Here is a 27,018-nt window from a genome sequence, read left to right on the forward strand (position 1 = left end):
CTCATCTAAGGTGAGGATAAAGTGAGATGATGTACGTGAAAGTACGTTTTAAAGTCCCCCACCCTCTCCAGCTGAGGAGGTGGTCCTGTCCTTGCCTGGGCTTTAGGAAGAGGCTTCCCAGGGCTTCAGGGATGGTTCAGCCGAGGGAGGTGATGTGTCAGCTGCCGCTGTCAACATGATGCCATTGAAAATTCATATTGATGAAGTGCAGATTGACGTACCTGCTTGCTCTGCCATCTGTAGACCCCACGACCAAGGAGATATTGGAGGTGGCAGCGATGGGACTCCCTTTTATTTAAGCCAGTTCCAATTTGCTTTTTAATTTGCTCCAGACTGGTGAATGCTGTCAGGGTCAATCTGTAACCTTTTCTGCTTTCCCAACAGTCTCCAGCTTTGCCAGACCTTCTAATGTGTTTGCAGACTGCTCGATCAATTCCTGGGCAACTTCCATCCCATGGCCTCTTCTGCGCTCACCTTATTCACCTTGTGACTTTGCACCCTTCTCACTCTACCTCAGTCCAGTCTCCTGCTGACCACTTTACCTTCCTCATTTGTTGGGGTTTTGAATAAGCCTCGTATTCAGCTGATTTTGGTGCCCAAGACCCAGCACTTGCTCACAAAGAACCAGCAGTCAGCTCCCCACCCTGGATTCTTGCAGGTGCCTCCTCATCAGCCTCCCTGTCTCCTGCATCTCTTTCTGCTGTTCCTTCCAGTCCATCTCTGCCTGGTCAAGGGTCTGGAAGCAGGACTGTGATCCTGACCTTCCTCGCTCAAAGCCCTCCACGGCCCTATTGGCTCTGCCTTTGGCTCGGACTCCACTGTCATTTAAGGCCTTTCTTACTTTCATCCAAACCAAACATTCCAGCCTTATTTTGCATTTCTCCTTTTCACATGTCCTGTACTCCTGGCAAACAGAACCACTTTGGGGTCTTTGCTGGAAGCCTGTGTTTCCATGCACCTGGCCTTTGCTCAGGCTGTGCCCTCTGCCAGGAACTCTTGTCCTCTCACTTCTCACTCTTCTTTCAAGGTTTTGTCATGACCACCTTGATCCCCAACTGAAAGGTCTCTTGCCTTCTGCAATCCCAAGAGTCTAGACACACCTCTGTGACCAGCATCTCCCGGGTTGCCTCACATTGGAATTATTTATGTACATCTTGCCTCCAGCCTGGAGTTACTCAACGCAGGATGGGTAGATTCATTTTTTAATTTCCCACTGTGCCCAGAGCAATGTGCTGCATGTAATGAACAAACATAAAAGAGATGACAACCCCACTGGATTCTCAGCTAATACTTGAATTGAAAAACTGCTGAATTAAAACAAGGACATCTTTTTTTTTTTTTTGTCAAAACAATATTCTTATCTCTTTTTCTCCCCCAAGTCCCCTTATCTCCATTTGATCTTACAGGCCTTCTGACTCTCAAAATATAGACTGTGATCTTTTAAAGGTAGTAAGTCAAATCTCCTTTTAATAAGCTCTAAGGGATTTATGAATTTACTAGAAGTCAAGTCCCTCCCACTCTCCCTCCCACCTTCCCTTCTTTTCCTTCCTTTCTTCCAAACTGGAATTTCATTCTATCAGATATATTGCTTGAAAAGAGTCAGGCAGTAGCTGCGGGTGGGAAATCATTTGGTTATAAAGAGCTACTTTCTGTAATGGACTCTGACCTGTACTATAGTGTGTCTGAACAGATGCCAGCCTTTAACTCTGCTCTGGACTAGAATTTAAGTTTCCTCCAAGGTTATTTGCCACCCACGGTTGACTCTCATGCAAAGAAATTGTGCGATTATTATTATTATTTTTTTGGTCCCTATGGCCATCTTCTCATCATGAGCAGTAACAAATAAAAATAATTCCTTACATTTGCCTTCCCTCCACTGATATTTAAGATGATTAACTATGTCCCAGGCACTTTGCTAAAAGTTGGGGTACAAAATGCAACACGATGTTGTCACCTTCCTCTGTATTCCTTAATCAATTTCTTATAACTACTTTACCAGTTAGAATGAGCAGGGGTAGTGTCTTTATAGATGAAGAGATGGAAATTCAGAGTGTTTATGAAATATTCAGAAATTCAGAGTCCTTTTTTATGGTCACTCCAAAAGAAGCAAGTGTATGGAGCTAGGCTTTTAAACTTGAAGGTTAGAAGGTTTTCCCTCTGGGAGCCTTGGGTTCAGACCCTCTGTACACTCACATCAGCTGACCTAGCTCTAAGCCTAAAAACCTGAGCTGAAACAGAGCCTTTTTGGGTCTGGTTCCAGACTCCTTCCATGACTTCAATTTCAGTTGGAAGTTGAGCAAAAGTGGTGTCAGGAGACCTGCAGTCGTAACCACATCCTGAAGGACGGGCAGGACACCACCTCTGTGCTGTGGGTGGAAGGCAGGTGTGCCAGGTGACCCAGCCCTGTCCAAGCACCAGCTCCGTGGAAGTGAGGGACTCCAGCCTTCCACCCCTGCCTGTTCACCCCCATCACAGAGTGTCCTCATCGCAGCAACGAGTCCCTGCCCTTGATGGCCTGAATCTGTGAACGAGGAAAGGTTGAGGAAGAAAACTGAGTGGCTGAAGGTATTATTGATGCCTAGAGATGATAAAACCTTGAGTCGTGGTGGATGTAATTTTAAATATCCAAGTAATCTGAGTTCACTGCACCTCTCCACACCAGATTTGGAAAATATACATATGTGATATGGGGGCTCACCATTTGTCAGGGATCCAGGCACCTTCTGTCTATCACTCCATTCCAAGAGTGAGTACTGCCTATGTTTTCTTCTAGAAGTGTTGTGGTTTCAGGTCTTATACTTAAGTCTTTAATCCATTTTGAATTTATTTTGCATATGGTGAGAGGAAGTAGTCCAGTCTGATTCTTTTGCATGTAGTTGTCCAGTTTCCCCAACACCATTTATTGAACAGGCTGTCTTTTCTCCATTGTAAATTCTTGCCTCCTTTATTATAGATTAACTGCCCATATAAGTGTGGGTTCATTTCTGGGCTGTTTGTTCTGTTCCATTGACCTATGTGTCTGTTTTTGTGCCAGTACCATATAGTTTTGATGATGTAGCTTTGTACTATAGTTTGAAATCACCTTTGTTCTTTCTCAAGATTGTTTTGTAAATTCAGGGTCTTTTGTGTTTCCATACAAATTTTAGAATTGTCCTAGTTCTGTGAAAAATGCCATTAGTATTTTGGTAGGGCTTGCACTGAATCTGTAGATTGCTTTGGGTAGTATAGTCATTTTAACAGTGTTAATTCTTCCAATCCATGAACATGGTCTATCTTTCCATCCATTTGTGTTGTCTCCAATTTCTTGCATCAGTGTCTTACAGGTTTCCAAGTGCAGGTTTTTTACCTCCTTATTTAGATTTATTCCCAGCTATTTTATTAGTTTTGATGAGATTGTAAATGGGATTGTTTTATTAATTTCCTTCTGAAATTTCCTCAATATCGGTTGTTTGGCATATCAGGTTATTATTTAGGATTAATTTTAATGTAATAGAAATAACAGTGGTTTAAATAAGATAGAATTATCTGTATTTCTCACTCACATTGTTGAAGGTCAGAGGGAACAAAAAGTGCCCACTGAATTGAGAAGGCATCTGGAGACCAAAAAAATATATAAGTAAAAATGAGGCAAACAGCTCCATACAGTCAATGGATCAGTTTATTATAGGGTAATTTACTCACAGAGTGGGATGGGGTAGGGGACAATGATCTGGAAGCATTCACAACTGCACCTGCACTGCCTAAGGGCCATGGGGACAGTTTTAGAGTTAAAGGGGTATTGGGATAGGTGCTGGGAAACAGGACGTGCATTTCTAAGTCAAGATTCATGAATGACTAACTAGTCTCATGGGCACAATACGTCAGTGAAGGTTTTCATCATTGTTTGGGGACTAACAGAGCATAGAGGCCACCTGGTCCTAATGATTATTAAACAATATCTGTTAACTATCAATGCAAAGCCCTTGATGACAGGGAAGTGACTTACTGCACAGTACAGTCCTGGGTAGGGTCAGCAAAAGGACAGGAGAAACTTTAAGGGCCCAAGATTGCCTCAGTTATGCTAACAGCCATACACACACATGTACAATAAATTTGGAGGTAGACAGTTTGGGCTGTTATGGCAGCTCACTGTTTGTCAGGGATCCAGGCACCTTCCATTTCTCTGCTCTACTGCTCCATTCCCAGAGTGAGGTTTTCTATTTTGTGGACCATATATTTCAGGATGAGGAAGACATGCAAGAGTGTACCTCTCCCCTTAAGGCAGCAGTCCCCAACCTTCTTGGCACCAGGGACTGGTTTCGTGGAAGACAGTTTTTCTATGGACAGGGTTGGGGGGAGGATGGGTAGCAGCAGATGAAGCTTCGCTTGCTCGCCCACCACTCACCTCCTGCTCTGCAGTCCAGTTCCTAACAGGTGCGGACCGGTACAGGAGTTGGGGACCCCTCCCTTAAGGAAACTTCCCAGAAGTCCCAAAGGACACTTCTGCTTCCATCTTACTGACCAGCACTTTATATGTATATAGGGGATCATAGTAGTACCTACCTTGTAGGGTCTCATGGTGAGGACAAATGAGCTAATGTGTGTAAAGTGCCTGGTACACCGTCACTGATAGAGGAGGGTCTGCTCTCTGTGTTTGACTGACGCTTCCATGGTCATATCTGAGTCTCAAGCTCAAGGTCTTACTCAGCCTATCCGTTGTCCTCCATATACTTTTAGGTCTCTCTGCCTCTGAAATGTCATCGCCTTTTGGAGCGGTCAGCCCGATCATATATTTAGCATTAGCAATTTGTTGCTGCTGTCTGTGGTGATCCTGATTATCACTGAAGTTTCTTTAGTGAAAGAGAAATGCCCAAACTTTGACATTAACTGCATCAGTGATGTCTGTGCGTCCTTCTCCAAGGAGTATTTTGAGTGTCAGGTCTTAATTCTGTACTAGGGGAAGAGTAATCACTTTATTGTCATTTAAATGCTATCCTGAGGAACGGTGATGACAGAGGTAGCGGTGTTGGTGGACCAACTGACTGTCAAGGAAAGCAAGTACAGTTATACCCAATACTGCCTTGTGGTCCATTGGTGATTTGTAGCTAGTGAGGATTTTGCCATCTTCCCTGAAAGCCATAATTAACTCAGGTCGCCCACGGGAGCCTTTCACTAACATAATCAACTCATTTACACAGTTATCAGCCAGAGAAACAGACCTGCACAGAGTCCCCGCCTTAAGAAGCATTTACAATTTAGTCTGGTCTCTAAAATCTCTGGTGATTTGAATCACCAGGATTGCACACCCCCTCGTGTTCCACAGTGAATCTACACCTCATTTTTTGCTGTGGGGCTGAGTTCTGAGCTGACAGTTCTTGTGGAGGAAAATTTCTCACTAATCAGTACTGCCTGGAGTTGGTAGAAAGGAAGTAAGAACAACAAAGATGAAGTTACTTTGAAGGAGCAAATGAACGGCTTTCAGAAAAATATGAGCAAGGTGTAGAGAGGGGAAAAAACAGCTCCGAGACACATGCTTCAGCTGGGGACACCTTCATCCTGTAGGCAGAAATTTCGGCCCAAGTGGCCCTTTAGCAATGACTCCATGGTTCTCACCCAGAAAGAACTGCTGGGGGAGCTTAATGATCACGACTGGTTGAAATCTTAGCAGATGGTGGTAAGAGCTCTATTTACTTGGATAATTAAAATGGTGATGGATTTGCGTGGCTGATTTCAAGATCTCTAGTTTGCAGATGACTGCCTTCTGGGGCAGACGGGGATGGAACACCTCCTTGCTTTAGAGCATCTGCACCTGACTCAAGTATCAGAGAGAAGGGAGCCAGGGAATAGTCCCACAAAACGCACCATCTTGAGTTGACTCTTCATCTTGAGTACTCTGGCCCTCTTATGGAACTATCCATCCCAGCAGGGAGATAATATTTTTCAGAGAGGCAAGTTCTGCTGACAAACTTAGGAATGGAGATTGTTTTCTTTCTTTGAATAGGGCAGACACAGTTCTCTTGATTCTTTTGATACTGTGATAATAAGATTGATGCCTTTAGACTTTATTGAGTGCTTTTTTTTTTTTAACATGCATTGCCTTATAAAATCCTTAGACTCTTCTGTGAGAGAGGCAGTGCACTGCAACAGAAAGGACATGGGGCAGACCTGTGTTCAAATCCCACCTTTGTCACTTACATGCTGCACGCCTTTTTTTTAACCTCTTAGAGCCTCAGATTCTGTATGTGTAAAAGGGGGTAATGACATCTACCTTTTGGAGTTGTGATAAGGATTAATGATTTATATATGTGAAATGATGAATCATCTTTGGGCACTGAGTAGCTTCCATAAATGATGGTGGTTATTTTATTATTTTTTTTTCTTTGTGGTACGCCGGCCTCTCACTGCTGTGGCCTCTCCCGTTGTGGAGCACAGGCTCCGGACGCTCAGGCTCAGCGGCCATGGCTCACGGGCCCAGCCGCTCCGCGGCATGTGGGATCTTCCCGGACCGGGGCACGAACCCGTGTCCTCTGCATCGGCAGGCAGACTCTCAACCACTGCGCCACCAGGGAAGCCCGATGGTGGTTATTGATATCATCATTTATAAAAGAGGAAACTGAAGCTCCGAGTGGGTGCGGGGCTTCCCATGGCCCAGTGGTAGGTGATGGCAGTGAAACCCACATTTCAGTCTAAATCCCCCATGCCACGTTGCTTCTATTAATGGGTCCTTTGTCTCTGTATCTCCCGAATTCCCTCTTGTTAAAGGATGGTCCAGGAATCAATTCTAGTTCTGCAAATGCCACCACTTAGTCCTCTCAGCACCTCATATGTAAAGTGAAGACGTGACCACAGGGCCCTCTGCTCCTGGTGTTTGGGGGCAGAGCTGAGAGGTTAAGAGCTGATAGATATACAAGGGGGCGCCTTATTGGGGAATGTTAGGGTTTTTTTATGATTTCTTTTTTGAGACAAGGGGAAGTAGAGCCACAGCATTTTTACAGCTTTGAAAGGCAGTTTGACCGAAATGTTGTCCATGGTTTGCTGGCTTTTTGCTGCCACCCAGCCCACAGGGGGAGCCCTCTGCAACTGAATCGAATTATTATCATATAATGACGTAACCAGTGAATCTATCGTTACATTCCATATGTGACTGTTATATGTTATAATGGGTCATTGCATATGTGAGGGTTGGTGACGTGGGCTGTCACCTTCATCCAGCATATCCCAGGCTCTTGGCAACTTGGATGGAAAAGGGAGAGCCTCAGATGCACAGGTAATTTTTGTGCTCCATCCTGAACACCCAGTCTCGGAACGAACCAGAGTTGCATGCTCCACCCTCAGCATCTCGGCCCGAGGCAAGGTCGGATCAGCCTAGCACAGGGGAGAGAGCAAATTCACTCCAGGCAAGGGATGATTTTTAAAAACATATGCTCTCTTCAGCAAATGGGAAGGGGTTTCCTAGCCCACGTACGGCCAACTATAAGGAAACCCAATCTTCTTCCCTTGCTTTTTTCTCATCTTTATCGGCCTGAAAAGAATAAGAACACACTCTTTGGAGAGAGAGAAGATGGGCAGAGGGAGGAAAGGAGAAATAACAGGAGTGAAAGGATTGAAATAGATATTCAGGCAAACCTTCGTTACTCAAAACTGCAGTTAACCAAGACTGTCAGTGAATTTCACATACCCCCCAGCTACAGTGGTTCACATTAAAAACTCTTCCAATTACCTGAAATCTCACTTAACTTAAATTTCAGCACATCCCCTGGGGCATTCAAATAATCAAAGTTTGCCTGTCGAAAGTAATACCAGAGAGGGGAAACTGCCATGGTGACTCCGAGAAAAGTAAATCATAAAAAAAAAAAAAAAAAAAGTCTTCTTAGAGAAGAGCATAAGAATCATTAGGTTACAAACTTGAAATTGCTGAAATGTTATCTAAAAATCACAGAAGCGAATGCAGATTTAGAAGAAGGCTGTGGAATACTCAGGGATCTGTACAATTGGAGACAGGAGATAGGCATGGACAGGAAAGGCTCACATGAAGGCCCCAGCGGGTTAGCGGTGCGTGGCTGGGATCGCCGCAGCTGGACGACTTCAGCCAAGTGGACATCAGCGTATGGTAGGCCCCAAATGGCATGTACCCTGCTAGATGCCCAAACTTGGTCTGGTGGAGTTATAAGTATACACACGTGTATCTGCAGGTCACAGTCCTGTATTCTATCTAGAGCAGTGATTCTGCAAGACTTCAAACAATAAAGGTGGTGAGTGGAGTATATGCCCAGCTGATGTAGGGAAGTGCTCATTTGAAGTGATAAAAATGAGGTTAAATACAAACACCATTTTGATAATTCTATAGGAGCTCTCCTGTGCCCTCTTCATACACATCGAGTTTATATAAAACTGGACTTTTCTCCCCCAAATGTGGTGCTAAAATGGAATTTAGAGATTTAAGCTTAATAAAAATTGATGGCTATCTTGCTAAAAATATATATTATAAATATCTATAAATAAATTTATAGATAATATGTATATAACTATTTTTCAGCTTCATGGAAACTGAAATTCATTTATTTCTCAAATATTTTGTGGGTATTTACTCTGGGTCAGGAGCTGTGCTTGGCTCTGGAGATGCAAAGGTGAATGAGTTGGACTCTGGCTGCAAAGAGACCCCAGTCTGTGGGGAGACAGGTGGGTGGGCAGGTGACAGTGATGCAGCGTGTGATACTCTAATCAAGGTGTACCCAGAATGCTGTGTGGCCACCAGGAGCCAGCTCTTACTCTGCCTGGGGATGGCAGAGGACTTCCCAGTCAGGGACTTGTGAGCTGGGTCCAGGAGCTGACAAGAAAAGAGAGAGGTTAGGGAGAGCGAGTTTGGGGTAGCAGTAAGTGGGCCTTGATAGAAACATAGTGGGCGGGAAAAGTCAGGGAACTGGATTTCAGCCAGACATCGAAGGGCTCTTGTTTGCCACTCTCCTGAATGGAGATATTTTTAAAGAAGAGTGGCAGGTCCCAGTTACGGTTTTCAAAGGGACTGGTACCTGGACTAGACAGGTAGGCAGACAAATGATGGTCCCAGCTAGCGATCACTGAGCAGCACAGAGTAGGGATTCCAGGAATGGAGGGAGTAGCTTTTTGAGGTTGGAGAGGTCTGTTGATTGTTGAATACTGTTTACCTGGCGCTACTTAGTGGATGGGGGAGGAGGTATCCCTGAATGGGAGAGAGAGGGTAGGGTAGGAAGAGGAAAGTAACAGAAAGCAGAGGGGGACCAGGGGAGGAAATACCTCTCAGACTAAGAGTGAGTGTGCTGTTGAGAAGTTTCTAAATTATTCCTGAACATGAACCCTTCAGCCACATGTGTTTATCATCACGCTGAGAAGCCTTTCTAGATTAGCAAGCCATGTTCTTGCAGCAGTTAATGAGAGCTAGCCTGATCCCATCAGTAAAAGCCGCCAAGGACCATGAGTCATTGTTTGACAGAGGGGGTCACTTGGCGGAGAGGTCCCCTCCCTGACGCCCAGGCTACCTTCATCTCTATCAGCCATTATCTGGTTGTAAAGCCATCCAAATAGTAATGTAGTATGTCAGATAGTCATTTAATTATTATGATCTTCCTTGTAGCAATTATGACTTGCTTTATTGCAGATAACAGTAAATGGGTAGATAAAAGCCACTCAGTGGTGAAAACGGTGGGTTTGGGTTCTTGAGAAGCACAAGGCTACCTTCAGGTGTTTGCATGTGGACATGAATTAACATCGACAAATGAGCTGTAAGCTCTGCTTTAAAAATATAATTGAAATGCAATTCAAAAGAAATCTGTTTTTGAGGGGATAATAAAAACATTTCATGATATCTAGTATACATGCCAAAAACTGGGCATATTTTACCAAGTTTATTCCATTTATGTTTCACTGATTACCCATTGTACTTGGTGGTGTGTTCTTTTTTTTCCTTTCTCCTATTGGTAGGTTTATATACCCCACTGGAGCCATGTAAACTTCACCACTGTATATGTGTTTCTGTGTATGATGAGTAGAGGCTCAGAGGTTAGTTCAAATAAAAGTTGCTAGTAAATGCTCACCTTTTTTTTTTTTTTTTTTTTTTTTGGTTGCCACGAGGCTTGTAGGATCTTAGTTCCCTGACCAGGAATTGAACCCGGGCCCTTGGCAGTCAGAGTGCCGAGTCCTAACCACTGGACCACCAGGGACTTCCCTAAATGCCCACCATTTCTTTCCCAACCTTTATTCATGAAGCACTGGAAGGGGAACATTAGCAAGGTTGAGAAATATGCTCAGTAGGATGGATCTACCTAGGTGTATGGTCAGGCCACTCAAGATGGCTGTTCTCTTGCTCTCTGTGCATCCCCTACCCAACCAGTGCCTGCTTCACCTACACCCTCCTCACAGGACTGACCTTCCTACATACTTGCCCCAGGTCCCAGCCAGTGATTGTTGTTATCAAAGGAGTGGTGAGGGATGTGCGCCTCTGCTGGTTTCCCTGGTAACCGATGAGCCAACCTGACATCAGTTCCCCCTGTAACTGGCAATCTCCCCCTTCCCCCTCGGAGCGAAGCCTGCCGCCAAGTCCTGCCTGCCAGCTGCTGCGCACAGGGTGTCGCTCCAGGACCTTGCTTCAGATGTGTAAGCTCCTGCATCCATTAAACCACTGATGTCTCTGTTGCTGACTCCGGGTTCTTTCTTTGGTCTTATGGGCCTGTGGGGAGCAGCCCAACACTAGGTTATTGTGGTGAACATTTGCTGTTTTCTCACTTCCCAGCATTCATTTGTCTTTCTCAACAGCACCCCAGTTTGGATGGTATTACCACTGGGTATAATCTGGAGGGACAGGTTGGAGGGATACAGTCTGGGTGTCCTGTCCCCCAGGCAAAGGATGACACGTGATCAGCATTAGGCCAGCTGGAGAAACACTTGAGCGGAGAGACAAGGAATCTGAAACATAACAGAGTTCATCTCTACCCCATTCAATAGCCTCTAACCCAAGCTTTCTTGCACTGAGACCTGGTGGTTCCTGGTCCTGCCTCCAGAGTTACCTCAGTGCCTACCTGTTTCTAGGTCTACTTCTCTGTCTTCCTGCCAATTCTGTGAGTTCCAGTATCCTTCCAACATGTTCCTATGAGAGCGTGTGAGTTACTGTTGCCTACAACCGAAGGATCCTAACAGATATATGCAGAGACCAGTCTGCTCTGCTACTTATTACCTTCATGATGAAGGATAAATTGACCTCTTTGAGGGCTTCAGTGTCCTCAGCTCAAAATGGGGCTAATCAAACAACCTATTTCACAGGGTTAAATAGGATGTTTCAAATAGAGCATTTGGCACAATTTGGAAAGTAGTAATGTTCACTAAATAGTGGCTGCCCCACCTACTCTTATAATCAAATAAAGGTCGTCTTCTCATTATTATTACTCCTAACAGTGTCTAGCACATAGAAGACATTCAAAAAGATACTAACTTGTTTTCTCCCGCCCCTCTCCTGAAAACAAACCCTCCTTTTCTGGGGTAGAGAAGAGAGCAAGTATCCCTGGTCTGTACACTACACATGAACTTGACAAGCTGAATTATTACCTTAACTGTAGAGCAAAAATGGAGGCCTAAGGAGAACCCAGTGTGTATCCCTTGGTCCCACCCGAGTGACCAAAAAGTGCTGCATTTTCCTGTTCAGCTCAGACCTTTGGAGTGTGGTTGGGCACCCACTCGCCCACTGATGTGATTCTGATACCAGCTGCTGAGGCTGAGGCTGAGGCTAAACCCATGAGTGCATCTGGTTGCCTGGGTAGCACCCTGCCTATCAATATTGCATTAGACAAGGTGATAGCAGACCCCGCATTAAGAAACAGCAAAGCCAGTGTGTTCTTTGTAAGCCTGAGAGTTTGGATCAGACGCAGGATCCAGAGTTGTGTCTACACAGGGGACCCTGAACCTCAAATCCTTTCCCTCCCCTTGTGAGCTTGGCAACCAATTCTACCCAAGCTGTATAGTCCAAGATAATTTACACCACATGATGTCAGGACAGAACTGTCTTCCTGAAAGGATTCTTAATGTCACTCCCCTATTCAGAAACCCTCGGGGCTCCTGCTTGCTGACAGAATAAAATCTGTACTCCTCAGCAACACTTCCAGGCCCTTTCTGACCCGGCCACCATCTATCTCTCCTTCTAGCTTTATCTCACACAGCTTTTATTCCCACCCCTCCACCGAAGCCAGCCCAGCGCGTTGCTCGTTGCTTGCTGTTCTGACAATATGTCTTCCTACTTCTCACCTTTGCGCTTTGCTGTGGCTCTTTCCCTGCCAGGAGTGTTGTTTTCTCATCACCACTACCTGTCACAACTCCATCTATCCCCAAACAAAACACATCCTTCTACCTATTCTTCGGAATCCATTTCAAATGTTCACATCTTGCTCCAACTCTTTGAATACCTTCTTTGCTAAGCTATGATCACTTGCCTCGTGATAGAAATAGTAGTAATAACAATGAATGAGGATACAGCACTTACTATTTTAAATGTTTTACATACGCAAATTCTTTTAATTCTCACATCTGCCCTGTGAAGATACTATAATTATACCCATTTAATAAATGGGAAAACTGAGGCATGGAGAGGCTAAGTAATTGATAGCTAGTGAGTGGCAAAGTCAAGATTTGAACTCAGGCATTCCAGCTCTTTCTGCCATGCTCCCAACCATTACTCTAAACTGCTTTTCTCTGTGTTCTGGGAGCTTTGTTTTCATCTCTTTACAGAATTTAACATACTATAGTTAGTAAGTATTCATGAATGATGATTTGGCCACTTACTATCATCTATTATTATCTATTTTATTGTAATAATTATTTTGACTGTAAAAAAGTACCAGGTACCATTGTAAGTTTATAGACATTTATGTCTCCCCAGCCAGGAATGTGTACCTCAACTTGGTAATGTGAGAATTGTGCTGAACTTGGAATGAGAAGAATCCTCAGTTTAGGTTTTAACTCTGGGGCCTACTAGCCAGCCCTGGATAAGTCAGTTCACCATTCTGAATCCCAGTTTCCTCATCTGTAGAATGAGGGGCCTGACTTAGATCATTCCTGAGGTCTTCACTAGCTGTGAGTTTGAGAATCTGTAAAATGGCTACCATACCACGTGTGTCACAGGTATGTTGAAGATGTAGTAAGACTGAATTTTCTCATTCACCAGCTATGCACTGTGTGCTGTTTTCAGCACTGGGGATCTGGGATGAAACAGCACAGTTCTTGCTGCCATGGAGCGGGACATGTTGAAAGTAAATCAATAATTAGTTATGTAACTCAAGGTCAAATAATAAGTGCTATGAAGGAAGGTAACACAGTATAAGGGGATTGAGAGTCTGCGTGGTGGCAGAGCTTCCTGGGAAGGAGACATTACAACAGATATTTGAATGAATCCAGGGAGGAAGCCACACAATCTAAGCAGAGGGCAGTACAAAGGTCCTGAGGTTGGAATTGGCCTGATGTGGTCAAAGCTAGCAAGGAGGCTAGTGAGGGTGGAGAGCAGTGAGCAAGGGGGAGTGGAAGGACTTTGGATTTTGCTTTAAAGGTCATGGGAGCCCATGGGGGATTTTGAGCTACTACATGTTGCCATCATTTGAAAAGCATCTTTCTCGTCACTACTTGGAAAATAGACTGTAGGTGGGTAGAAGCAGGAGGTAGAAATAGGAGGCTAGGGCCACAGTCCAGTCAGGAGTTAATGGTGGCTTGAAGGAGGGTGACAGTGGTAGAAGTGGGTGAGAAGTATTCGAATTCAGTATGTCTTATGAAGGTAGTGCCATAGGATTTGCTGATGAATTAAATGAGGGCTGGCAAAGAAAGAGAAGAGGCAAGGATGATTCCAAGGTTTTCATGGAAAACCGAATATGGTTTGTACCATTTATTTACCAAGATGGAAGTTTTGGGGCGGGGCAGGTCCGAGGGAATATCAAGGTTCAGTTTAAGATGCCTCTGAGATGTTCAGATAGAGTTACACATTGGATAGCAGAGCAAGAAGTACAGATGAGAGGTCTGAGCTGTGATATCAGTTTGGGTGAAATCAGCACAGAGATGAGAGTGAAAGTCATTGGACCGTATGAGATCACCTTGTTGCAGGGCTGGGCAGGGGTACAATTTGAGTTAGCCAAGAGGGCTAGGGCCTGAGTCACAGCTTAGACAATTATGAGTTCAAGTGCTCTTTGAAAAATAAAGTGTCTCATGCCCGTGATTCAGCTGATGAAGACCCCAGTGTGGTGAACAGCCCATCAGCCGACACTCGGCTAGCCAGAGCACTTGGGACATGGAGTTGGCTGACCACTGAGCAGGACTCTAGGTAGCCTGTATCTCCTCAGCCACTCCCCATGGAATATGATTGAAAAGGCCCCAGGAGGGCTGCCTGTCTTCCAAACAGGGTCTCAAAATACTATGAATTAAAATGCATTGCTTTCAGTTACACAATTATCTCCTAGAGTGTCTTGTTAAAAATATAGTTTGACCCAAGAGAGGTAATTTGTGGAATTGCTAATAATTTAATTGGTACCAATATAGAATACTAAAAACAGCCTGGAATTTGTAGTTAAGAGGCCTAGTTTAAGCTGACAGTTGTTAGCTTTGTGACTCTGGGAAGGACAATCTCAGCTATCTTGTCTGTAAAATGGGAAAAACAGTTTTTGTCACACTTGTCATATAGTGTTGGCTATCGAATGAGAGAGTCTTTGGGAAAATGTTTTGTAAGTTTTAACTGCTGTAAAAATAATGCCTTTAATTTTGAGAACATTTCCAAAGCCAAATTTTAGCATAGTACGTTGAATTTCAAGCTCATGGTAATCTCAGTAAGGTGGGCAGAGCAGGTATTAATTAATCAGAATTGTGCTTCAATCCCAAAGAACTGGTTAATTATTTCTATTACATAATGGCTTTTATTCGGGTGCCTTTTATACCTCCTCATCTCTCAAAACTCATTTCAAGCATCATCTCCTCTGTGTAGCTTTTCTTTCCTGCCCAATACCTACCCCCCAGCCCCACTCTTGCCTCTCTTGGTGCCTTTTACTAACTATTTGTTGAATGAATGAATAAATGTGCAAAGTGGCTTATTATAGAAGAGTCATTTCCAAACTTTTAAAATGGCAGTCCACCATAAATGTGTGAAAACATGCATATATGTATGTTTATTCATATACACGTATGCAAAAAGAAAATTTTCAGGAAGCAGTGCTTATCTTTACTGCATGGGATTCACGCTATTTTTTGTTCTTTTTTTTTTTTTTTAAAGAAAATGAGGGTTGCAGCTGAATTGATTTCACTACCCAGACTAATGTATCGTGACCCACAATTTGGAAGACACTATTATGGAAGATTCTGGCAGCTGGGAACCTTGTTCTTTGCAATTGGGCAAATCACTTGGGTTATCTGGGAGGTTTTTTTTTTTCCACTCCAGCATTCATGCTAATTCTCAAGAATAAAGACATTGTGAGGTGATGGGAATAGGCACGTAAGCATTGTGGCAGCTTGAACATTTACTGCATGTAACACACTTTTGGTTTTTTCCTGGCCTACATGAGGAAGTCAAAATCTAATAAATTCTTAGGTTTTGGACAATTGCTGTTTGAGAAAGATTTGATTTTAGTCACCAGTATGTCTTTGAGACTATACAGAGATTTGCAAGGGTGACTTTCAAATAATAGGCAGGTTCCCTACCTGAAATCCTTGGGCCCCAGATATGTTTTAGAGGCAGGAGTTTTGGTGTCTGAAAGGAAATGTAATAAGTGTACTGTATATTGTGTATCAACCCCAGTAGAGTTCTGGGCAGCAGCTGGAAATCAAACACATTGATTTGTCTTCAGCAAATGTATGAATATTCACAATCAGTGGCATAAAGACAATAAAAAACCCTCATATAGGCTGAGGTCACTAACGGGATGCGAACACATTTTCAGTTTTCAAAACTTTGGGGGTTTCAGAAAAACCCATAAGGAATTGTGGAAATTATATTTTGTTATCCAAGTATCATGTTTTTCCATTTCAAAATCCCCAGGACCATTTATCCCTTTAGGAGACCAAATGCTTGGCTCAGTGCCTAACACATAGAAGGCACCCAGAAAATATTTGTTGAATGAGTGATTGAGAACAACTACAGCTTATAGAAAATTGTTAGGACCAAGCCGCTTTTGAGAAAACAGCCTCTAGTTTTATCCCATGTCATTTAAGTGGATGGAAACCTCTACTTGGCTCCCTCAGGAGGAGCAGAGGGGAGAGATGCTCATGGATTCTTTGTTTATATTTTTGTTTGTTTATTTTTTCCTTCTTCCTTCAGGCCTTGCATCTAGTTTTAGAAGGGGGTGGGTCAAGAGATTCTAGGTATAAAAAGTAGCCAAATTTAAAATTCCCTTTTCTTAGCTTCCCTATGCTGAAAATACCAAATAGATGTAGTAACCAATTCCATGAATATTCTGGTTGTTTTTTCACTGAGTGCTTGGTTTGTCAGGAATTGGGGTTCCACAGGCTTGGCTGTACAAAAACCTGGGTTCGAATTCTAGCTCTGCCAAACCCTTGGCCTATTATATAAACTCTTTCAGTCTCACTTTCTCATTTAGAAAATGTACATGATAATAACACAGTAACCCCATTATGGTTTTGTGAGGATTAAAGGAGATTATACATGGAAAGCATTTGCCATACGACTTTCATTTTTGTTATTAATAGTAATAATAATAGTTATAATGTTAATCCTCTTCACCATTGTGGTAACTCAGTAGAAGCACAGAGCAGGGGCAGATATGATCTCTATCAGCCTCCCTACCCTTATACTTTGCTGTGGACTGTATTAGTCAGGATGGGCTAAGTTATGCTCTGATAACAAACACCCCCAAAATCTTTGTACCTTAACAGTACAAAAGTTTATTTCTGGATCACACAAATTTCTCTGTGGGCCCAAATGACTCTTCAGGGCAGTTGTCTGCTGTGCTGGTTCCATGATCCAGGTTCTGCTGGTAGTTCATACCTTGACTCTTGGGAGCTTCTACCCTGGAAGTGACTCATGTTCCTTCTAGTCCCTCTCTATTGGATAAAGCAAGATACATGGCTCTGCCTTACTCCAAAGCAATGGGGAAGAATAGTCCTTCCGAGCACCTGCAAGGAAAGGAGAACTAGAAATACTGGAGAGAGGCACTAATGTTGACCACTCAGACATTTAGCCTTTTCTCACTCTATTGTAAATTGTGATTGCAAACAGCTTCAGCCCCAGCACCCTTTCCAACCAGGTGGCTGTCCTGAAGCCGCAGCTGTCTGGAGATTCTGGAACTGCCACTGCTGCAGGTGATCTTTGGAAATCATTGAGCTGGCTCTGCCCTAGACAAGGCAGAGGAAGCAATTTCTAGGTGCTTGAAGTGAGTCATACCTCCTGGCCTGGAGCCCCTCCCCACAGTGTTCTCCCCAGCACCCCAGTGATATTGGATGGGATGTTAAAATCATGGGTTCCTCAAGTTGGAGGGCACTCTGGGAACCCCACTCATTTTCCAAGTGTGGAAACTGAGGCCCAGGCAGTGTGACTTTGTTTTGTTCGTTGCGTTCTGTGGCTTTCCCAGGGTCCCCGCAGTTCATGATTAGCCCATTGCTAGACTTACATCTGGACAGAGGCCTCCCGACTCTGCCTGGTGATTTTCTGCTGTCCACCCCCTCCATCGTCTACACTTATTCATCCTCCTTTAGAAGCGGAAACGTCCCAAGCGCAGCGACTTGGCTTGTCTCGCTTTCTGTTCTATTTCTGGTCCCTTCTAAGGCTGAGGCTGAGTCCGTGCATTTGCTGGTTGTCCAGAGCTGCCAACGGAAAAGGATCTTCAACACCTTCTTCTCTCTTTCCATTTTTTTTTTTTTCGGTACGCGGGCCTCTCACTGTTGTGGCCTCTCCCGTTGCGGAGCACAGGCTCCGGACGCGCAGGCTCAGTGGCCATGGCTCCCGGGCCCAGCCGCTCCGTGGCATGTGGGATCTTCCCGGACCGGGGCACGAACCCGTGTCCCCCACATCAGCAGGCGGACTCTCAACCACTGCGACAGTTTTTTGCTTGTTTGTTTCCAGTTGGAGGGATAGAAAATGGGACAATTTAGCAGTTGCCACCACAGGGACTAAACTGTCACCATTTTAGAATAGTAACAAGAAATTCCATCCCATTCTCTGGTAACACTCCCACTGCCCCCCCCCCCCCCCGCCACATACACATCCCAGAGTTTCTATTGATATTTTAATGAGACTCTGCATGTTTAGGCTCTTTGGCCAGATGGTAGAAGGTAGTCTGTGCTTGTACTTGTTCGGAACCCCTCTGTGCTATAAAAGGTGGCTTCGACAACCCTGGAATGACTCTGAGATGGAGCCTTGCCCTGAGCTTCTGAGCTGCCACTGGCCTGTCAGACCCTCCAGACTATTTTAATTGTTTCTAACTTTCGAGACACTGTGAAGCTGGAGGCCTCCAGTGCTTGGGTTTTCAAAGTATAGATGGAGTAAGAATCACCTGTGCCATGTGCTAACTGCAGATTTCTGAGCCAGCCACCAGAGAGATTCATGATTCAGGCAGTATGGCAGTGAGCAGAGGGTGAGTAGTCTGAGCTGGGACCCAGGAATCTGCATTTTCACAAGCATCCCAGGGTGATGTAGAGCAGGGCTCCTTGTGGATGCTGCCACGTGAGGGTGGCCGGACTACAGGGGAGGTGTCCCATCTTCAGCCAGAGCAGCGCCACTTTGAGCTGTTTATAAATGAGGCTTCAGCCTAAGGTTTGTTCTGCTGATAAAAATAAATGACGTAGAATAACATTTTTGAAATTCACTGTTCTAGACCATACTAAGCAAAAGAAAGAGCAGTCCAGCAGTGGCTTTCTAAAGACCGCCCTTTTCTTGGTGTGGCTTCATCTTCTATACAGAATCCGTTTCTTTCCCTTTGATGGAGCTTATAATTGTCCTGTTTTCATGCCCTAAGGAGACCCGAAGAGCAGTGATGATGCTCCTCAAATCCCAGGTCACTGGGTCTTAGCAGAGGACTCTGTGCCTGTACATCTACCAGGTGTCTTAGACCCAGAGGGAATGGAGGCCTATTACTGCCCTTTAAACAGCTTCCGAGGCCCTGTTTGGACCATGCCTTGGGAGAGAAATGGCTTGTCTCTTGGACCGTAAAAGATTGCAGTTCAAGGTCAGGGAACCTGAATTCTACTTTGCCAATAAGTGGTGACCCTTACCTGGTCCCCTTCAGTAGACTGGATGTGACTCTAATCTTGCCTGCTGTACTGTACAACGTCTCCACACTATTGCGATTTTCTTCCCCAAAGTTGGAAGACACGGAATATTTTTGAGGCCTTAGATTTGTATCTGGTACATTGAAGGGACAAAGGTGACTGTTTTTGTGCCACCAACGCTAACAGCACTGCCAACCGAGGCTGCTGATCACAGGCAAAGAACTGAAGGCACAAGGGCAGCTCTGTTAAACTGTGTGTAAATGGTATTTTTTCCTGTGAAATCTCAATACCTCCCTTAGGACATTGCAGTTCAGGTTTTTGGGCTACTCTCCTCTGATATTTACGCGTTGGGGATTTTACTCTTGAGAAATCACTGTGGCAACAGAACCGTTTGCCTCCACGAAGACGATGTCAAAGTGTTAAAATCCAGGATGTTTTAAGGCAGGATTCCAACCTCATTACTGCCAGGAATAAGATTCATCCAAAGTGGAAGTGTCCTCTCTTAGAACTCAAATCCGTCTCAGAATGCCTTTTCTTTCCCCTTTGTTTTTGAAGCTAAGCAATTACTTTTTTTTTTTTAAGGAAAAAAAATGTGCTAATGCACAAAACTCTCTTTTTCCCCTTTCATTTATTTGAAATTGAACTTAACAAAGTCAGTTCCAAGCAAGCACTCTATATGAGTAATGCTTTTTGTCCATGAAAGAGCATTGACTCAAATGGTATGGGAGTGCTGATCCTCTGTCTGCTTTGTGTGAGCGTCCATAATGACAAAGTGCTCATGTCAGAGTGTATAATGAAACTATAAATTGTTTTCATGAATGCTCTGAATTTGGTATTTTACGGGGCAAATTCAAAAGGTATTTAGTTCCACATTTCACATATGTGAATAACACCAGACTGTACTATAGATCCAATAAAAGGACAGCATCCCAGTCAGGCTCACACTGGTCCAGGTGGTGGGTGATTGTCAGGTGAGGGTCGGTCACAGTGTGGGGAGTGGGGAGATGGAGGGACGAAGATATCCCGCAACTCTGAGGAAGAATTCCAGCAAGATACGCCTGACTTTGGGGGGATGATTCAAAGTGTGACTAAAATACTTAGCTCATAAAATTGGTCTCTGGGTGGTGGGTGTCTGCACTGGAATCATAGGAGAAGGTGCACACCTCTGACCGAATTTATTGAACAAAAATTCTGAGGTGAGATAATGTCTGCTGGGTTGCATGGGCAGGTACAATCTATTGCAGTAATTTATGGTTCAATTAAATTATCTTTCATTACATTTTTTGTACTTTTTTTTATTATAGAAGCCATATAGGTGTGTTCTATAACATTTAGAAAACACCGAAAAGTATAAAGAATTTAAAAAATGCAAATAATTTTGCTCCCAAGAGGTAATTGTTAGTAATATATACAATTTTTATTAAATCTTTCCGTGTTATATCATTTGGTAAAATTTTAATAGAACTTTACATCATCTTACCTGGATATCTAAATCCTTTTTTAAATAAAATTTTGGGTCCAACTATCTATTTATTTAGCTATCTGTGTAATTGTTTAAAAGGATTCTGCTTTTTAACTTATTTATCAATTATTTTTCCTGTCTCGGTTGGCCAAAGTTCATGAATGTCCAAGGTTTTGGTTCTGTCATGAGGGGACTATGTCAGGTACAGTAGCAGCCTTTAGGCTCACATGTCATTGACTGACAGATGATTCTGGGTATACAATCTCTTAAAACAAAAAAGGCAACAAAACCAACTCTGCAGGGTGTGTGAACCCCAGCACGGGTGAGAGGAGGGAGGCCTGTTGACGGTTCTGAGCAGTCGCCTGCGTGTGTTTGTTCTGCAGTACCTGGTGTGTAAGAGAAAGCTGGAGAGTAAGAAGGAAGCCCTGCTGATCCTTTCCAAGGAGCTGGACACATGCCAGCAGGAAAGGGACCAGTACAAACTCATGGCCAATCAGCTTCGAGAGCGCCACCAGTCCCTAAAGAAGAAGTACCGTGAGCTGATTGTACGTATTACGTCACAAAGAGTTCCAAAGTGGAAAAATTAAGACGTGAAAGTCATCACCCTACTTCCTCCATGATCCAGTCCCACTTGCTAGTTGATAAGTACATGCTTCCAGATGCTTGCTCTGGCGCCCATGAACTTACACACATATCTGAATGCATCTGTGTGTGCCTATTTACTTAACACTGTATGGAGGTTTTTTTTTTAAAAGAGGATTTATGTTATAAATCTGCACTAATACAGAAGCCACTAGCTGCATGTGGTTATTTAAATTTCATTTTGAATTAATTAGAATTAAATGAAATTGAAAAGTCTCACTTATCACGTCTCATGCCCTCAATCGCCATGGGGGTCTGGTGGCTACCGTATGGGATTGTGTTGATATAGAACATTTCCATGGTGGCTGCTATATTGGACAGTTAGCTGTAGGACATGTCCCTCATTGCAGAGAGTTCTATTGGACAGCTTTATATAAATGTTGTTCTAAAACTTGCTCTTTTCGCTCAGCACTTTATTTTGGACATCTCTCTAGGCCATATATACAGATTTAACTCATTTTTTAAAACAGTGCATAGTAATATTTCCATAATTTTTAAACCTTTCCCTTTCCTGGGCAATTAGATTTTCTCTAGTTTTCATATGGCAAGATTTTTAAGGATGCAAATTTTACTGAAATGGAGGATACCAACTGCATAGTGCTATTTTGCATTCTCACTTATTTTTTTCCTCACTGATGCCATCTCTTTTTTAAGTGCTGACACTATTGCTTACATTTAACCGTCTGTGCTGGGGTCATTGAACTGTCCTGGAACAGAAGTACGGTAGAAAGATTCCTGAGGTTAAAATAATGTTGACTTATATGTGGACAGCATCAGATAGAGAAGTACTATTTCCTGAGCATTTATCATTCACCTGACATATTTATGTATTCCCAGATGGCACACGGGGGAGAGGAATTGAATCCTTTCAGGACAAAAAGTCTGATAGGACTAGAAGTTCTCAGTTAATTTTCTTTTATTTTGAACATATCCTATCCCCACCCCCCAAATTGTTCTGCCCATAGAGAAAACTCAAGTATGTGTGTGCATTGTATGTGTCCATTACTATTCCTTTGGATCTATTTAAAAGAGGAGCTCAACTCAAACCAAATGAAATACTATTTCTGTTTAGGCTCTACTCAGAAGTAATTTTGATAAATCCAGTTTATTTATTTGGCTCACATAGGTTTAGAAAATACATAGATTGGTCCTAATTGGGAGTGATTCCTTAGAGGTTTTCCCAAAATAACTCTGGTTCAGCTTATAGTTTAAAAATTTTTAAGTATATTTGAGTTTGGTTCAGCACATTGTTGGTTGCAGGGGGCAGGAGAGGGGAGGGTCTGAATTTAGTTCATAGTTCGGTTCAATTTCTTGAATCTACACACATCTAATTTTTAAAAAATAAAATGTAACATTGGTTTCTTTGTAGGATGGAGATCCATCACTTCCCCCTGAAAAGAGGAAACAGGTAAGACTTATTCCTGATCTTTGACAACTCTCAGAATGTTCGTATTGATGCCTTACAACAACTGGGGGATTAGGGAATCCCAAAATGTATAGAGAAATCTTCTAACTTCCCAGAATCATTTTGTATGACTGGGGGGAGTGGGTGGTAGAGAAATACTGCCTACAGAGAGGGCCTAAGGATGGGGTGAAGGAAACGCAGTGAAGTCTAACAGGGTGGAAGAAGGCACACCAGTTGACTGTGCTCCCTTTCTTTTTGGGAATCCTTTTAGAAAACCACAAGTTGAGAGCACACTGCTAGAGGACTTTAGCTTACTGTTCTGTGGATGGATGCCGTTCTGCTCTTTAGCTCCAGCCACTTGAGACTTTTAAAAGCCATCTCACTAAAACTCATAAGCCATTTATGTTCTTTTCTCCTAAATGGTAACCAACATCGTTTATTGAGTATCCATTTTCCCCACGGATTTTGGATACCCACTTTTAGCAATGGACAAATCCGTGTGTGTGTGTGTGTGTGTGTGTGTGTGTGTGTGTGTGTGTGTGTGTGTGTCTTTCTGGACTTTCTGTTCTGTTCCACTGAGCTTCCTGTATTGTCCTGTTAGTACCACATTATTCTGTTTTTGTTTATAATACTTGTAATACCTGTTTGGGCTATTCTCCTTCCCTTTGCTCTTTCTTTTCAGATGTTTCTTGTTTCTTTTTATAGATATAACTGACAAATATTTTATCAAGTCCTCCTCTGATTCCCACCCCCCCAAACCCATACCTATTGGTATTTTGATTGGGGTTTTGTTAAATGTATAGATCAATATAAGGACAGTTAATACTTTTATAGCATTATGTCCAGGAATATCGTACATCAAATTTTTTAAATAGTTGCATGCATATATATAGATATATTGCGTTTTAACACTTTCCTCAACTTTACAATTGTTCTGTACTGACATACGCTGACTTACAGCACTTTATGGGCTTGAGGGGAGCCTGGATGATGGTGATGTTAGTGCTGTGTGTACCGTGTTATGGGAAATGCTCTGCACCAGAACAGGGCTTCAAAACTGGTGGATGAAAATAAGGACACAGGAATTGTTTGCTGTCTTCATAGCTGTAAAGGCTAAGACAACATCCTGTTTTTGTTCATTGATCATATACCTGGCACAGCATATAAACTCCTTAGATTCATTACCTTGTGATTTTCGATGCTGAGTAAACAGTAGACGCGCACGTGCACATATGCACACACACACACACACACACACACACACACACGACGTTCACCCTTAAATAACAACTCAGTCCTATGGCTGTCCTTTCAGTCATTCAGTTCTGCTCACTCCCACACTCCTTTCCTATTTTATTTGATTATTTTGTAATGCTCCAGGTTTGATTTAAAGTCAAAATTTTCTATGGAGCTAATTGATGTGTTTTTTTCCTAAACAAAATGACATGGAAAGTTAGCATAAATGTTTAAAAATTGGGATCCTTAATGTGGAATTGCTAATGTTTTTGTTTCTGTGTTTTTGGTGGCTATGAGCTGTCATCTTTGCTGTGATTTTAGAGTTTGTTAGTATTCATGAAGGAGTTTTACGGTGTAAGTGGATTCACGTTCCGTGACTTTATAATAAAAAATTTACATTGACTGAAGAGAATCTGATGAATTCCAGTAAGTCTGTCAAGCTGCATTCTTACAGCTCTAAATAACAAACAAACAAACAAAACAAGTTCAATGTCCTAAGCGCTGGCTTTGTAGCTTTTAATATGGCATTTAGTTTCTGTCCCTTTAGGATTTAGTGTGGTGGTGTGAGCTTGCTCTGCGTTCTTCCTGCCTGGGATGGATGACATAGGACGGACTGGGGTGCAAGTGACAGAAATTCTAAACTGCTTAATCAATAAAGGAATCGATGCCCTTGCATAACCACAAGTTGAGAGGTAGTGCAGGTCTCAGATGCCGTACTGTCATCCTGTACTCATTCTCTCCTCTCTACCACACTTAGCAAAGAAAAATACAGGATACCCAGGTGAATCTGAATTTCAGATAGACAATGAATACTTTTTTAGTATAAGAGTATATACCATGCAATATTCGCGACATACTTACGCTAAAACATTATTGATTATTAATCTGAAATTCACATTGCGCTGGACATCCTATATTTTATCTGACCACTCTAGCATTATGCCGATTTTAACGTCAGCTTCCTCTTGAACTTAACATCAGCTTTCCTCGAAGCAGGAAAGGCAGAAAACCCAGCCATGGAATATGAGTCCTTCCCTCCAGTTTCACTGGGCCATTATAGGACGTACTCCCATTCCTGGTCTACTAACATTCACTGGGAGGGTACTATACATTAATGGGCTTAGATTAATCACCTGGGATAGAGGGGCTTAGGGAGCCAGCAATGACACCCGCCAAACTAATTGTGTGGCCTTGGGAAGATTCCTTTGGGTGTCTGAGCCTCAGCTTTCACATCTACAAAGTGGGAATAAATATGGTACCCACCACATAGTGTGGCTGTGAGCAACAAATGAGATAACGTACGCAAGTAGAGTCCTTAGCACAGTGCCTGGCACCAGGTGAGCGTCAATAAATATTTATCATCTTCTCCTCTTCCTTATCATCCCTTTCTTTTTTTTTTTTTTTTTTTTTGCGGTACGCAGGCCTCTCACTGTTGTGGCCTCTCCCGTTGCGGAGCACAGGCTCCAGATGCGCAGGCTCAGAGGCCATGGCTCACGGGCCCAGCTGCTCCGCGGCACGTGGGATCTTCCCGGACCGGGGCACGAACCTGTGTCCCCTGCATCGGCAGGCGGACTCTCAACCACTGCACCACCAGGGAAGCCCCATCCCTTTCTTTTTTAATCAGTTATATATTAGTGTGCTGTTGTCAGGACCCTTTTGGTTACCCTTGGCAGCTTGAAATAACTTGGGCCAAAGAGAAGTTCCTGGCTCATAGGACCTCAAAAGGGTTGGGTAAGCAGCAACCTTGGGCATCAGAAGTGCAGCCAGGCCTCAGGACCAGCTACCACCTGGACTCAGGTGCCCCCAGCTCTCTCCTCTGCCCTCAGCATTCTCTGTGTCAGCTGTCATTTCTTTTTCTGGACCTGCTTTCTCTGTAGAATAGGAAACGTGGCTGCTGACCACATGAGGGCTACAGACCCCACGTCTTTGACCTGTAGGAAAGAGCTGCTCCCTAGGGGGGAGCTCCCCTAGGCCAGGCTCAGGCCAGGGGTCCATTCAGGTCAGCTGGGCATGGCCAGGCATCCTGTAGATACAAGGCAGCTTCTACTGTTGTCATGTTGACGGGGTGCTGGGTAGACCGTGTGTTAACCATCTGCTGTACACGCCTTCTTGAGAGAGTCTTGGAATGACAGATAATAACGACGGCAGCCAGTGTTTTTGAGTGCTCACTCTTGCAGTCTGTCAGACCCTGTGCCCAGCATTGCACTGTGGATGATCCCATTTAATTCCCACACAACCATGGGAGTTGGGGGTTATTATTCTTATTGCCATCAGACAAACGAGGAAATTTAGTCCTATGATGGTCAAGTAAATTACCCAAGGGAAATAACATAAGTAATTGGTGGAGCCACAGTTCAAAGTCCTGCAGTCCACTCAGAGCTCATGCTTAGAACTCGCCTTGTAGCTCGGGCGACCAGACCTTCCGTTTACTCAGGATCATTGCCATTTTTACCTCTTGTCCTGGCATAATTTGTATTAGTGCTCCCTGTACTCTCCAAAGTGTCTTGGTTTGGATGATAAATAATATAGTCATCTTAATTCTAGTAGGGATGCTGTGAGCAGACAATAAACAAAATGATTAAAATATATAGGATGTTAAATGGTAAGCAGTGCAGTGGAGAGAAAAAGATAGCCCAAAGCCAAGGAGGGAATTCTGGCTTAGTAACGGAAGAAGTGTCTTGATTAACAGTGGAGGAAAATAGTTCTAGTATTTGGAAAAATAATCTTACCTGTTTAAAATATATGTTTTCAAATTTTATTTACATATAGTTAGTTTATTTATAAAAGCATGGGGTTGGTTTTTGGATGAGTGAGGGGGAGTGTTAAGATGTCCTCTTCATTAGCTCATTGTGGAGAAGAAAATGCACCATTGAATTTGCAGGCACTGGTTACAATGAAACTTTCCATTTAGCCTGAAGCAGACAGCTTTGGCATCCGTGTATCTGGTACTGGAAAGGAGAGGCACAATTACCTTCTTAACTTTTTCATCAGCAGGAACAGGGGTAGAAGCTTGCACCCTGATCTGGTGTCTCCTGTCTTATATCACATGTTTATCCCAAAGGCAAGACAGTAGGTGAAGTATTTA

The 27,018-nt window shown here is 43.4% G+C and overlaps 1 protein-coding gene and 1 non-coding gene across 2 annotated transcripts in view; one reads left to right on the top strand and one right to left on the bottom strand.

Annotated features, from left to right (window-relative positions):
• CCDC149 (coiled-coil domain containing 149) overlaps positions 1–27,018 on the top strand; it is a 99,493-nt gene that overhangs the window by 12,408 nt on the left and 60,067 nt on the right. Inside the window, 2 exon segments of the mRNA XM_060103568.1 lie at positions 21,034–21,195; positions 22,662–22,700. Coding sequence (XP_059959551.1) covers positions 21,034–21,195; positions 22,662–22,700 — 201 coding nt within the window.
• Positions 10,103–10,175, bottom strand: TRNAQ-CUG (transfer RNA glutamine (anticodon CUG)). Its single transcript has one exon. It is a non-coding gene; the product is annotated as a tRNA-Gln (tRNA).

This window comes from Mesoplodon densirostris, chromosome 1, assembly GCF_025265405.1.
Source record: "Mesoplodon densirostris isolate mMesDen1 chromosome 1, mMesDen1 primary haplotype, whole genome shotgun sequence".
Classification (NCBI taxonomy): Eukaryota; Metazoa; Chordata; class Mammalia; order Artiodactyla; family Ziphiidae; genus Mesoplodon; species Mesoplodon densirostris.